Genomic DNA, 14,631 nt, shown 5'->3' on the forward strand with positions numbered 1-14,631 from the left:
GGCATGTTGAACATTTGTCATGCAATACAATCATAAATCATTATATTTAAATTTAAGTCACAAAATCCCTCAGATATCATGAACATGACTGTCAGTCCTCATTCTTCAGATCAGATGGAATTTTTATTTCTGTTCCTTTTATAAGGCACAAAATCCCTGAAATCTCATGAAAATGTCAATCTTTCTCACTTTTCAGAACAGGAGGACAGTTTTCAGAGTTTAGATGAGAATGACCCAGAGGCAGGACTATAGTGAGATATAAGACGCTCTGCTTCTCTCCAGCCACTCAGCAACACTCCATGAACTGTAGAGAAGAAAGACCTGTGTGTGGCTTCTCCTGCAAATAACACCTGCAAAGACTGCAAAAACAAAGTGTCATTCATGTTCAATTAATAATTTAAAGAGCTTTTGAAAGTAAACGGAAAATTGTCTATATCCGGGGTGGCGAACTCCGGTCCAGGAGAGCCGCAGCCCTGCAGAGTTCAGCTCCAACCCTAATTAAAACTCACCTGCCTGTAGCTTTCTAGTAACCCTTCAGACCTTGATTAGCTTGTTCAGGTGCGTTGGATTAGGGTTGAAGCAAAACCATGCAGGGCTGCGGCTCTCCAGGACCGACGTTCGCCACCCCTGGTCTATATATTTCATACTTCTATATAAAGAAGAGTGAAATCTAGCTGCTTGAACAAACATTAACAAAATGAGAGTAGCTGTACCTTAGAATTTGAGCCTTTCAGCGGCAAGGGTTCAGCAAGGTTTTCTATGTCGGATCCTGAGCAACCTTTGGCCACATAGGTGTAAGATCCACAGGAATAGGGATCATGGAACCACTGAGATCTTAAAAGCTTCCTTGGTGTAAGAGTTGGATTTCCTGAAAATTATGAAAAAGTTATTTATTTATTAGTTAATTTTTTAATGTGATCTGATCTGTACATTTCCAGGAATTAAATTCGATTTTTAATCCCACATTTTCAGTGTGGTCTCAGACTTTTGTGCCCCATCAAATGACCTTTTGTACAAAGTAAAAATGTTACCAGTAAATATGCGCAGGAGCTGTGTGACACTGTGCAGCACTTCATGTTCAGACAGAGTTTCCATGTACTCAGATTCCCACCCTGCGATCCATCCACAGAGCACCGTGTCCATATCTGTACATCAGAAAACAAATATCATGTTTAAAATGGCATAAATTGCAGTATTTAAAGTAAAATCAAAAATTATGTTTACCTCTCTGTGGGCTTTAGCACAGTGAACCTAATCAACTTTCTAATCCAGGACATCTTTACATTAGAAACAACATCAGCAAGATGTGTCTCATCCTCCCATATGAGGTAAATCAATTCACAGTCTTCATCCCAGAAAGGCTGCTCGAACTCAAGAAAGATCTTGTTGTTGGTCCCATAACCCATTCTCTGGATGGAGTGCAATTTGTGCAGTCCATCCTGTAAAAGTCTTATACATGCCAAAGGCTCCCAGGCGTACATTATCCATCGTGTGAGTTCCACTGACACAGCACTCCACCTTCAGCAGTGTGTTTATCATGCCTAGTCTTAGTGCAAAGTTATCCTGGTCCTCCTTCCACTCCTCTGGGGCCAGTCATTCAACCTCTGCCTTGACAAACTCTCCAATGCTTGGCAGAGGTTCTCCACCACTGTCATAGAACTGCTGACTCCTCTCCAGTAAGTTTATGTAAAACTCCACCACTGGCCCCATCATCTCAGGCCCCAATTTCCAACCTAAACTGGTAAACCAGTTGGGAACAAACCGTCGATGATGAACACCAAAATCAATGGACTGATTTTCTTCAGACATTGACTCTTTGTTAAGCAGCTGGTATTCACATGCCAAACGAAACACTGGGTTTTCCTTCGATGGGCCATGGATCCAGTTAGCGCCGATCTCTACAATGTTATCACCTTGAACAAATAGAAAAAAAGTGAAATGCATGTATGGAGAAGACAAGGCATATGTTGGCAGACTATATAGAATAAGCTGCCACATCTGCCCTTAAGCAGCCTATTATAGGCTGTTCGGCAAAATGTAAACAGTAAAGCAAAACATGAATAGTAAAAAATATTGTAATTGTATAAATTTGTAACATTTACAGCATGTGATAACTTGCTCCGACCTGACATTTACAAAAATACTTTTGTCCTCAGAACACAATTAAACCTTTTAGTTAAAATGTACTTTAATATTTCTTGACCTATTCCAGTACGGTTGTATTAGGTTCACAAGTTAAACCAACAGCTATAGACAAAACAGAACTATCCATTTTTACATGCTTATTTTAAAGCACTATAACATAATGCCTGTGCATACCTAGTCTGCCCGTTCGTATTCTTCCACCGCTTCTTGCAGTCGCTTCTATGATATGTACATTATGAAAACCATGTTTTAGTAATTTCTGAGCTACCCCTGGTAAAAAAAAAAAAAAAACAGCATATGCTGGTAGGTATGTTTTGATGCTGGGATGCTGGTTTAAGGTGGTCCTTAGCTGGTTTATGCTGGTCCTTTGCTGGTTGATGCTGGTCCTTCACCAGCAACATGACCACCATAAACCAGCAAAGGACCAGCTTAAACCAGCACCAAAACATACCTAATCAGCATCCCAGCATCAAAACATGCCTACCAGCATATGCTGTTTATTTCACCAGGGACACCAATTCCCAAATTGCCGCATCCGATTATAAATATTTGAGAATCACGAATTGAAGGTTGTGCCATCGAATCTGTTCGTGAACGACAGTCTAATGGAGGACTCAGCTCAGGACAGAAATAAATGTTTAGTTCAGCTGAGGACAGCTCAACGCTCCTCCCCTACTCATGTGAACTGTACTTGACTCCAAAAAACTGTACCAAGACTCATGCTTCATTTATTCTATGGAACTATTTCAGCCTGGAAGGTTTCCATATGCGTAATTTGCTGGTGTGACGGCTATAACATGTCTCCACCACTTTTTTGGTAATTTTTGTCTCACTTTTTGAAAGCTACTGAAAAATGGCTTGCAGAACAGTACAAAACAAAGAAAAAATATATCCAATTCGTCATTCTTCAAAACTGGAATTGATATGTAGCATCTGAAAATGACAGCGTTTACATTTACAATATATATATATATATATACTTGACTAATAAAATACATATTTCTCAACACGTTCTGAATGACCTGTGATCTTTGAATTGTAGAAAAACACGACATCTCTTCAGCAACCTCTTTTTCATAAATAATCAGGCTATTTTTTCACATTAACCATGCAACCTGTGTCCTAAAGTTTCGTTCTTTAAGGACAAAAGAAGGGGAAAAGTCTTACCCAAACTCTATTAAGAAGTGAGAACTTGTGAGTGTTGTAAGTGCAAAAAGTAAAGGGGAATGTGGTACAATACTAGTGTAACATTTGGGAAATGGGATTTGGAAACACACATAGGCAACAATATACAAATAAAATGCTCTGATTACATAATATACAACATTTATATGAAAAGTAATATAGTATGTGGTCATAAATTGATCTTTACCAATAGGCAATTTCATTTAGATTTCATAAGTTTAAAGCAATGACACCACATAAAATGTAATTCTACTAGTATTCATTTTTCCAAATAAATTAAAAAATTAGAGTTGTATATAAACAGCGTACTTCAACTGTTAGATTTTCCAACCCATGAATACCAGCTGTTTTAATGCTTTAATACATTACAGTACATTACAAATTTTGCATTTTATTATACAAACATATCAAGGGACACAAGAAATTACAAAACTCAAAGATTTTCTGTGAAATAATTATATTGAAAAGAAAAATCTGAAATTTTCAGATATGATTAGAACAATTTGAATGATTTTACATGATCATAAACGTTTGAGAGTTTTTAGATTATAGAAACTGAATGAATGGATAGTGGAGATAATAGTCAAATTTCTATGAAGAATTTAATTAGAAAATATATTTACACTTCATAAAGTATTATGAGAAACTATAATAAAAACTTCTTTTAATATCACAAAAACATTTAACATTTGTACAAAGTACTGTCATTAAGTGAGAATTCTGTTTTTATTTAAAAAAAATCATTATTTGCTGTTCAGTTGACAGAAACTTGAATGACATGTTGAACATGTGCCATGCAGTACATCCATGATTCTTTAAATAATTTAGCAATTACTTCCAATATTTTATTTCTATTCCCTAGATAAGGCACAAAATCCCTGAAATCTCATGAAAATGTCATTCTTTCTCACTTTTCAGCACAGGAGGACAGTTTTCAGAGTTTAGATGAGAATGACCCAGAGGCAGAAGTGTAGTGAGATATAAGACGCTCTGCTTCTCTCCAGCCACTCAGCAATGCTCCATGAACTGTAGAGAAGAAAGACCTGTGTGTGGCTTCTCCTGCAAATAACACCTGCAAAGACTGCAAAAACAAAGTGTCATTCATGTTTATAAGACATCAAATAATAATTAATAGAAGTGTAAGAGTAAAGAGAAAATGTCTATATATAGCATACTGCCTATGAAGAATAAAATCTAGTTGCTTGAACAAACATTAACAAAATGAGAGTAGCTGTACCTTAGAATTTGAGCCTTTCAGCGGCAAGGGTTCAGCAAGGTTATCTATGTCGGATCCTGAGCAACCTTTGGCCACATAGGTGTAAGATCCACAGGAATAGGGATCATGGAACCACTGAGATCTTAAAAGCTTCCTTGGTGTAAGAGATGGATTTCCTGAAAATTATGAAAAAGTTATTTATTTATTAATTTATTTTTTTAATGTGATCTGATCTGTACATTTCCAGGAATTAAATTCGATTTTTAATCCCACATTTTCAGTGCGGTCTCAGACTTTTGTACCCCATCAAATAATCTCTTGTACAAAGTAAAAACGTTACCAGTAAATATGCGCAGGAGCTGTGTGACACTGTGCAGCACTTCATGTTCAGACAGAGTTTCCATGTACTCAGATTCCCGCCCTGCGATCCATCCACAGAGCACATGTCCATACCTGCACATCAGAAAAGAAATTTCATATTTAAAATGGCATAAATTGCAGTATTTGAAGTAAAATCAAAATTATGTTTACCTCTCTGTGGGCTTTAGCACAGTGAACCCAATCAACTTTCTAATCCAGGACATCTTTACATTAGAAACAACATCAGAAAGATGTGTCTCGTCCTCCCATATGAGGTAAATCAATTCACAGTCTTCATCCCAGAAAGGCTGCTCGAACTCAAGAAAGATCTTGTTGTTGGTCCCATAACCCATTCTCTGGATGGAGTGCAATTTGTGCAGTGGAGGAGGAGGGCTCAGAAAAGTGCTCTGGTGCTTCTTCAGGTATCCTGTAAATAAAATAGCACTTCAGATGAGTTATTTACCAATGACCAATCCAATAATGTTGAATAATAAATGTCAGAAGCGAAACGTTCACTAAGCCGATAAGTCATGCCAAACCTATACACACCCAGTGAGACGGTGACAATAACATGGTCTGCTGCAAATGTCTCTCCATTAACACATTCAATCATAACAGGAAATGATGTTCCTGTAGTTTTTGGTCCATTTTTGGTATAGTTCCAGTGAATGCACTTCACTGGCTTGTTGTACAAGACAATATCCTTGGGAAGTTCCTTCATCATGTGATCAATTAAACCTTCATAACCTCTAGAAGGAAAAAGAGTGGACGAACATGTTTAGTTTACAACTTTACGAGGAAATGGACAATTGAGACACATCAAAATGTACAAGAAAGGCTCTGAGATTCACCCTGGGAAAGTGCAGTCCAATCCTGGGAGAGTTTTATACATGCCAAAGGCTCCCAGGCCTACATCATCCATCGTGTGGGTTCCACTGACACAGCACTCCAGCTTGAGCAGTGTGTTTATCATGGCCATTTTTACCGCAAAGTTATTCTGGTCCTCCTTCCACTCCTCTGGGGCCAGTCGTTCAACCTCTGCCTTGACAAACTCTCCAACGCTCGGCAGAGGTTCTCCACCAGTGTCATTGAACTGCTGACTCCTCTCCAGTAATTTCATGTAAAACTCCACCACGGGTCCCATCGTCTCAAGCCCCAGTTTTCGACCTGAACTTGTAAACCAGTTGGGAACAAACAGCGGATGACCACCAATGTCAATTGCCTGGTTTTCTTCAGACATTGACTCTTTGTCAAGCAGCTGGTATTCACATGCCAAACGAAACACTGGGTTTTCCTTCGATGGGCCATGGATCCAGTTAGCGCCGATCTCTACAATGTTATCACCTTAAACAAATGGAAAATATAAATGTGATGAATCTATGGAGATAACCATAATTTTTCACAATATTTGAAATATTCAACATTGATCACATAGACTTCTTGTGGCAATATGCATAAATTTAGTAAGTAAAAAACAAGAAAACAGCAAAACATTGAAGATAACAACAGATATCACACCATTATTTGTGGCCAAGAAGTACTGTAGTTAATAAACTGTATAAATTTGTAACTATCCCTAATCTGACATGTACAAAAAATACCTTTGTCCTCAGAACATGATTCAAGCTTTTAGCTAAAATGCACTTTTATCATATAGTTGACCCTTGCCTGACTATATTCTAGTGTGGGTTTTACTGGGTTTACATTAACCCAACAGCTATAGGAAGAAATGGACTTTAACTCAAAAACTTGACTCAAGGTCCCCCCAGTATAAGGTAATATCTGGCATTTTGTACTGCAATTATGGCAAAGCTGTTTATTTTGTCATTCCAGAAATTGTAATAATTGTTCATAAAATAAGTAGCTGAGGCCCCTGGTTGAGACCCACTGATGTAGATAAAGTGCCTCATTTACAATTTTTTAACTCGTACAACCAGCACAGTTAAGCTCCGCCCACGAATCCTGTCGTTACATGTTAGCTGCAAAACACATTTGTAGAGTACAACTACATATCAGAATAATTATACACACGGTTAGAGACTATGTAAATAAATATGCTAACCCATTTTCATGTAAGCCTGTCATAGGACATGATAGAGACCGTAAGAAATTCATCAGATGACGAAAATAACGCATAACAAATATAAATACAAAAGCTAAATCTCTCCATCATCTGATTTCAGACAGATAACAGATGTAAATATTTTAAAGCAAGATGCCTGTGCATACCCAGTCTGCCCGTTCGTATTCTTCCGCCGCTTCTCGCAGTCGCTTCTATGATGTGTACATTATGAAAACCGTGTTTTAGTAATTTCTGAGCGACACCGATTCCCGCAATGCCGCATCCGACTATGTATATTTGAGAATCAGTAGCTGAACGTAACGCCATTGAATCGGCTCGCGCACGACACTCTTGGAGGACCAAACTACAGGTTCCGCTCAGCTGAGGACTTCAGCTCAACGCTCCTCCCCAAACTTCACTTGATCCACGAGTACGTAACGTCACCTAGACACTTGTCTCAGTCATTCTATGGAAATGTAACTATCTGCATGGTTCGTCTGTTACTTTAATAAGGTGTTATATTGACTCCACGCGACGAACGACGTCCTATAAAGCGGAAGTTCCTTCCGTTTACATTGATTATAAACACTCGATACTTAATTTAATATTTTTATTTTATTATTTTTAAATATATTTGCCTTTTTTTTTTTAAATCGCTATATTATTACGGATTTTTTGGCTTGACTTTTAATTTATATATGTGACCCTGGTTCACAAAAACAATCTTAAGTAGCACGGGTATATTTGTAGCAATAGCCAAAAATACATTGCATGGGTCAAAATTTTTCTTTTATACCAAAAATTATTAGGATATATACAACTTCATTTGGACAACTTTAAAGGCGATTTTCTCAATATTTTGATTATTTATTTATTTATTTATTTATATTTTTTGCACCCTCAGATTCCAGATTTTTAAATAGGCTAGTTGTATCTCCGCCAAATATTGTCCTATACTAACAAACCATATATCAATGGAAAGTTTTATTTAGCGTTTAGATAACGTATACATCTCAATTTAAAAAAACTGACCTTTATTGACTGGTTTTGTGGTCCAGGGTCACATTTATTAACCCTTTAAATGTCAACTTTAACATTCTCTCATGAAAACAACGACAGGTCTTGAATTTATACTTAACATAATCTATATTAATAAGCAAAATTTGTAAACCCAACGTCCAAATTTTATTGTACAGCCCTTTATTTTACAGTCTAATAAATAGTAGGTGCTACACTGATAAGGCACAACTGTAATTGTAACATAGTAACTGTTTCTCGCCAGAAGGGGGCAATATATTACTACTAAATTAATAGGTTGTTCGTTAGCAACCGAACCGGTTACAAAGGGTAAACACAGCAGATAAAATCGTTTACTGCAGTCAAGTCGTACAAAAGGCGACCTAGTTTCCTAGGTTTCCTGAGATAAGTGCTAGAAAGTAGTTAAAAGCTTGTATTACTAAGGCCAGAAAAAGCCCTGCATTGTTCTCAAAAATAATAAATATAAAAATACATTTCATTACATTTCTGTTGTCATTACAAATCAAGTTATTAAATACAAAAACATTGTAAACTACTTACAGATCACAACTAACTTATCATTCAACAGAATGATGTTATGTGGCATTAAAGACTGACTGGCAAGTGAACACATGCACAATGTTTATTTTTTCTCCTTGTGCTACTTGTCCAGGAAATGGGAACCACCTCGAGTAATGTCATGTTCCTTGTTCCCAGGATGCCTCCCACTGTGTAACATGGGCACTTGAGCCAGAAGGCACTGACTTCATGTCTTAGTCTCAATAACATGAGCTTTTATAGCTCGTGGGAACCGACTCAGTGCAAGGGTCACTCAAAGAACAATGAGAAATGCTCATTGTGAACACGAGGGAAACAGCACAACATTTTTTCTCAAGCAATAAAACAATGATTTGAGATAATGAAATGAAGCACTAAGAGACTTTATTGTAAGACAAGGCTCGTGAGCATTAGTTTTAAATATAATAATAGCAAACTGACTTTTAATATTGTCAAAAGTCTGAAAGTTATTAAAGATGTCATGAATTAAATATTCTATACACTACCAGTCAAAAGTTTTTGAACCTGAAACCCTATTGTAATTGTTAGGATTTTTTTTATTATTATTCTTCCCTAGAACTGATCGTGCAGCCCAAACCGTAAGGCCTAGAGAGCTGAAACTTGGTCAGAAGGTAGTAGTCACCCTCGCTACTCAGGCGCAAAGAACCGGCCCAATCGGCCTATAGGTGGCGCTACAGTGATCAAAAATGCAAAAATGCTTATAGCTCCTAGACCGTTTGTCATAGACTCACAAAATTTGATATTTGGAATCCTTGGGTCAAGGCGATAAAAAGCCTAAAAAATCAGATTCGCTCTACGGGGCCCGGTTTTTCCGCCATTTTGAAGTAAATTCAAAACCTACTTTTACGAACTAGTCCTAGGTTTTTCGCCCGATCGGAACCAAACCAGTGCAGAAATGTTCTCTGGACAGTGAATATCAATAATTATCAAAAAAATGTAAAATTTTGACTCATCGTTGCGAAAGGGCCCCAAAAAGTTTGTCAGGTGGGGGGCCATTTTTACTAAAATGACTATAACTCATGAACCAAAAGAGATATCTTCACCAAACTCGATACACATGTGTATAAACTCAATCTTTGGACAAATACAAAAAATTGCACAGCTCTGCCACTTGGTGGCGCTATAAGCCTGAAAAAACATAAAAATGACTATAACTATGCAATCGTTGGTCCGATCGACCTGAAAATTGGTATGCAGTGTCTCTGTCCAACGTGCCATAAGGGTCTATGAGGACATTGGCGTATCTCAAAAAACATGGCCGCTATCGGCCAATGAAGTTTGAGCACCTATTAGACAAGGTTAACGGAGGCCGATCGGAACAAAACTCACTGGGCATGTTCGACTCATGGCCCTAAAGGTCTGTAAGAATTTTGAAAGAAATCGGCCACTAGTTGGCGCTAACGAGTTTTATGGCTCTGTAATCACGTGGTGTTTCACACATCCACACAATATGCATATCATTTGATAGATCTCCTCATGATGAACAACTTTGCCTCAAGAACCATTGCTGTCAATCAAACCGTTCATTAATTATTCACAAATATGTTAAAAACCTACTTTTGCGAACTAGTCCTAGGTTTTTCACTCAATCTCGATCAAACCACTGCAGCACAGTTCTCCAGACTCTCTAGATCAATAATTATCAAAAAAATGTTGAATTTTGTCCTTTGGTTAGCTATAACGGGGTCATTTAGAAAAGGGGCGTGGCCACATATATTCAAAAGCCTATAAAACCTAAACAAAAACTCAAAACTTTACAAAAGTTGGAGAAAACATGTGTCAGATGACTCTTAACAAGCATGCAAAGTTTCGCGAAGATCAGACCATAGGTGGCACTATAACAGTTAAAAAGGCTTCAAAAACACAAGCTGTGTATGGTAAATGGCTTCAAATGGCTAAATAAATGCTAGTATATTCACATAAACACTAGATCTCCATATCATTTGATAGATCTCCTCATGATGAACAACTTTGCCTCAAGAACCATTGATGTCATTCAAGTCTTTCATTAAATATTCACAAATATGTTAAAAACCTACTTTTGCGAACTAGTCCTAGGTTTTTCACTCAATCTTGAGCAGACCACTGCAGTAATATTCTCTGGACTCCCAAGATCAATAATTATCAAAATAAAATTGAATTTTGTCCTTTGGTTAGCTATAACGGGGTCATTTACAAAAGGGGTGTGGCCACATCTACCCAAAAGCCTATAAACCCTAAACAAAAACTCAAAACTTTCCAAAAATTGGTAAGAACATGTGGCAGATGACTCTTAACAAGCATGCAACGTTTCATAGAGATCGGACCATAGGTGGCGCTATAAGCTTCAAAAACACAGGATTTTTGGTAAATGGTCAAAATGGTCATATATTCAAAATAGATCTTCATATCATATGAAAATCTCATTTGTTCATAGCATAAAGGCCTTAAATGCTCAAACACTAGATCTTCTATATTTTATCATATTGACAAAAGAAATTTTGAAATTAATACTTTTATTTAGCATATTTATACATTTATAATGTTACAAAAGGTTTTAGATAAATGCTGTCCTTGATTTATTTTAAAATGTATAAAAGGCAATATTGTTACTGTAGAAATGTCAGGGGTGTTCTAAGTTTAACAAAAACATTGCACAAAACATACAATTGTTTTATAGAGCATAAGTGCATCATACAATAACATTCTATGTAATTTGTAACGCCTGAGAATTGTGGGTAAAAGTACTTACAGTTGTTAATTACTAGTTACCAGTAGCCTATGCTGTTTATATACCAGTTATTGCACGCATATCTTCACCAAAAATGAATAACCAAAAACTGGCAATTTGTGTATCACTGCTGTTGACTATACATCAGAGAAGATGCCTCTGATCTAAACTACAGACACATTTTCTCACACATAATTTGCGGGGTTAGAGATGCCATCCAATTTTTGCAATATCATTGACCTCAGTGCACTGTACCTGTGAAAAACAAAAGTACAACAAGGATTAAAAATACACTGTTATGTTATTATAGGAACACAAAATTTTGTAAAACTCACTTTCTTGTTAGTTTTAAAATTTCTCTCTCTTCCTCCTCTTTCAACTTCTTGATGAAACTGTCCAAAACAGGCATTTCAAACTTAATATACTGCGCAACCTGTAAGACAATGCATTATTGCATTAACCACTGAGATGTTAGCATAGAATATTCTGAAAATAGCACAGAGAACGTGCACATATGCATCAACACTTTCATATTACAATGAATGTTGAGTCTGCAATAGAAATATCTGTACTATTGTTAGACTGCAGGACAGGATCCTAAAATTAGACTTGATATGTAGCATCTGGAAGTGACATTATTGTTTACTGCATCTATATTTGAACAACAGAATGCAAGTTTGCCAGGGTAAGCACGTTCTGAATGACCTATTGTGAACTTTGAAAAATACAAAATGCTCACATCATATGTAATCTCTTCACCAAGATCCTTTTCCATAATAAATATTCTGGCGATTTTTTCACATGGACCATGCAACAAACGAGACACCAAAGGATATTCCGTGTCCTTAAGTTTTGTTCTCTCTAAAGGCAAAAGATAGGAAAATACATAATGATTATAATCTGCAGATCAGTTTACTTTTCTTAAGAAATAGGTTAAGTTGAAAAGCCTTACCCCCTGATTGATGGACTAGGTAGAGACCAAACTCATCTCCCTTATTCTCAACCTGTACAAGAGTACAGAAGAGGAAATTATCAAAAAGTAAATGATTGTGGGATTCAGCTGAATAAGGGAAAACTTACCCGAAACTTATTAAGAAGCAGTTTAAGAACGTGCTGTGTTGTCAAAGTGCTGTTCACTCGCACATTAGTCACAGACCCATACGATGGAGTAAAAACTGATGTCTGCAAAGTAAGTGTGCAAAAAGGAGATCAATTTCAGTTGTTTTAGTTTTTAATTGTGTGTGTTGAATGTTTAATAAATTATGTGACACACAATTAGTGTAGAATTTGGCATCTGATATTTGGAAAAAGTTGTGTAGGCTATAGTAAAATGAATATGACACTTTATCATTGCCAACAGAAAATTACATTTCTGTTTCATTCAGATATGCTTAGCAGGCAGTTCAGAATAAAGCAACAATAAATTATAGTGCACAACTGCTGTAAAAAACCATAATAAAGGAAGAAAACAAAAGCAGCATTGGCAGAAACAAAACATTGTGCTGCTATGTGAGTTCATTTTTAGGTTTATTTCCTTTCGTGTTTCCTGCTGTTTTATATAATTCTGTACAAAATGATGTAAACTGTGTTAGGTTAAGACCAACACATGCTATATATTAATGGTTATTGAAAACATTATGTTCACTAGGTGATGCATTCTTTTTGCTATTTTTTATGTAAATATAACCACATGAACTTAAAATCAAAATAGTTGTAAAGCCAAATTGAGGTGCATATAGCAGGAAAATTAGCATATGTCATAAACATTACTTTTCTCTATGTACACCATGAGTCAAAAGTTTTTGAACAGATTTTTAATGTTTTTTGAAAGAAGTCTCTTCTGCTCACCAAGCCTAAGTACAGCAAAAACTTTAACATTTTGAAATATATTTATTATTAAAAATAACTGTTTTCTATTTGAATATATTTTAAAATGTAATTTATTCCTGTGATCAAAGCTGAATTTTTAGTATCATTAGTCCAGTCACATGATCCTTCAGAAATCATTCTAATATTCTGATTTGCAACATTTATTATTATTATAATTATGTTGAAAACAGCTGAGCAGAATTTTTTCAGGTTTCTTTGATGAATAGAAAGTTCAGAAGAACAGCATTTCTCTGAAATAGAAATCTTCAATTTAAAGCATCCTTGCTAAATGAAAGTATTAATTTCTATAACTTCTTTCCCAAAATAAAAAAAATAAAATAAAAATAATACTGGCCCCCAAGCCAAGTTACAAAAGTTTTTTATTTCAGATAAATGCTGGTCTTTGGATTTGTCTATTCATCAAAGAATCCTGAAAAATGTACTCAACTGCTTTCAGTATTGATAATAATAATAATAAAAAAATAAAAAATGTTTCTTCAACAGCAAATCAGAATATTAGAATGATTTCTGAATGATCATGTGACACTGAAGACTGGAGTAATGATGCTGAAAATTTAGAAAATTTTTGATCACAGGAATAAATATTTTAAAATATATTCAAATTGAAAACAGTTATTTTAAATAGTAAAAATATTTCATAACATTACTGCTTTTGCTGTATTATGGATTAAATAAATGGAGACTTGGAGAGCAAAAGAGACTTCTTTAAAGAACATTAGAAATCTTACTGTTCAGAAACGTTTGTCTGCCCACATCTGCAGAGGCACAAAGCCAGCTCATATGACCTTTGAGGACCATTTATGAGAGAGGCAGGTGACAGTCGATAATAAAAGTACATGGTTCAGCCAAGGGGAAGGCCTGCACAGGAAAACACTGCCTCTCAACACCTGCATCCATCTCACAACACCGATGTACAACACAAACACTTAGACGAAGGACACTTCCTATCACAGATGCTGCTGTGGCACTTTATGAGAGCACAGGCCCCTTGCCAGGCACAAAGCGTGTTGTCTTTCAGTGACCACTATTGTACTATTGTCCTCACATTGGAGCATGGAGGAGTTCCAACTCCAAGACGCTGCCCTGCTGATCTCTAGGTGAAAGCTTTATAGATAGTCACAGTTCAAGTGCACTAAGGTTAACTGTGTTTTTTTAAATTAAAGTAAAAACATCTTAACACAACAGTTGTTTAAATTACTTTGTGGTTGTAAAAATGGCCGTTGATGGAGAAGCGGTGTCTTTTTATCCTCTGCGTATCAGCAGCATTGTGTCTTTTGGATCTTCTTTGGATATTCACAAAGCTTGCGTCACTTCTCGTTCTCAGCAGCTGAGGAATGTCCTCCTCAGCTTCATCCACACCTGAAGCAGAACAGCAACCAGAGACGAGAACAGGCTAAAAATCTAGATATGAGTGGTGAACATCTACTCCCGGTTTCACAGACAAGGCTTAAGCCTAGTCCTAGACTA

At 36.3% G+C, this 14,631-nt stretch overlaps 2 protein-coding genes and 1 pseudogene across 2 annotated transcripts in view; all 3 read right to left on the minus strand.

The window, feature by feature from the left end:
* Window positions 1-108: 108 nt before the first annotated feature.
* LOC127175423 (peroxisomal N(1)-acetyl-spermine/spermidine oxidase-like) lies at window positions 109-1,832 on the minus strand (annotated as a pseudogene).
* Window positions 1,833-3,913: 2,081 nt separating this feature from the next.
* On the minus strand, window positions 3,914-7,403 carry LOC127175422 (peroxisomal N(1)-acetyl-spermine/spermidine oxidase). Its single transcript, XM_051126471.1, has 7 exons — window positions 7,136-7,403; window positions 5,758-6,250; window positions 5,456-5,655; window positions 5,078-5,333; window positions 4,887-4,999; window positions 4,568-4,722; window positions 3,914-4,411 (listed from the first exon to the last, which is right to left on the minus strand). The coding sequence occupies exons 1-7, from the start codon at window positions 7,293-7,295 to the stop codon at window positions 4,265-4,267; spliced, it is 1,524 nt and encodes a 507-aa protein (XP_050982428.1). The 5' UTR covers window positions 7,296-7,403; the 3' UTR covers window positions 3,914-4,264.
* Window positions 7,404-11,125: 3,722 nt separating this feature from the next.
* rassf4a (Ras association domain family member 4a) overlaps window positions 11,126-14,631 on the minus strand; it is a 31,101-nt gene continuing 27,595 nt past the window's right edge. Inside the window, exons 7-12 of the mRNA XM_051126453.1 lie at window positions 14,363-14,523; window positions 12,355-12,456; window positions 12,227-12,278; window positions 12,014-12,135; window positions 11,610-11,707; window positions 11,126-11,529 (exon numbers count right to left, since the gene is read on the minus strand). Of these exons, the coding sequence (XP_050982410.1) occupies window positions 11,460-11,529; window positions 11,610-11,707; window positions 12,014-12,135; window positions 12,227-12,278; window positions 12,355-12,456; window positions 14,363-14,523 (605 nt within the window). The 3' untranslated portion in view covers window positions 11,126-11,459. The remainder of the gene's footprint in view (window positions 11,530-11,609; window positions 11,708-12,013; window positions 12,136-12,226; window positions 12,279-12,354; window positions 12,457-14,362; window positions 14,524-14,631) is intronic.

This window comes from Labeo rohita, chromosome 13 (genome assembly GCF_022985175.1).
Source record: "Labeo rohita strain BAU-BD-2019 chromosome 13, IGBB_LRoh.1.0, whole genome shotgun sequence".
In the NCBI taxonomy this organism is placed as follows: Eukaryota; Metazoa; Chordata; class Actinopteri; order Cypriniformes; family Cyprinidae; genus Labeo; species Labeo rohita.

Bases quoted from the DNA above. Each gene is read 5' to 3' on its own strand.
- LOC127175422 (XM_051126471.1), bottom strand. From the start codon at position 7,295: ATGGCGTTACGTTCAGCTACTGATTCTCAAATATACATAGTCGGATGC. The intron at 5,334-5,455 runs GTGTGTATAGGT...TTTTATTTACAG, and splicing joins TATTGTCACCGTCTCACTGG to GATACCTGAAGAAGCACCAG. The intron at 5,000-5,077 runs GTAAACATAATT...TCTGATGTGCAG, and splicing joins GTGCTAAAGCCCACAGAGAG to GTATGGACATGTGCTCTGTG.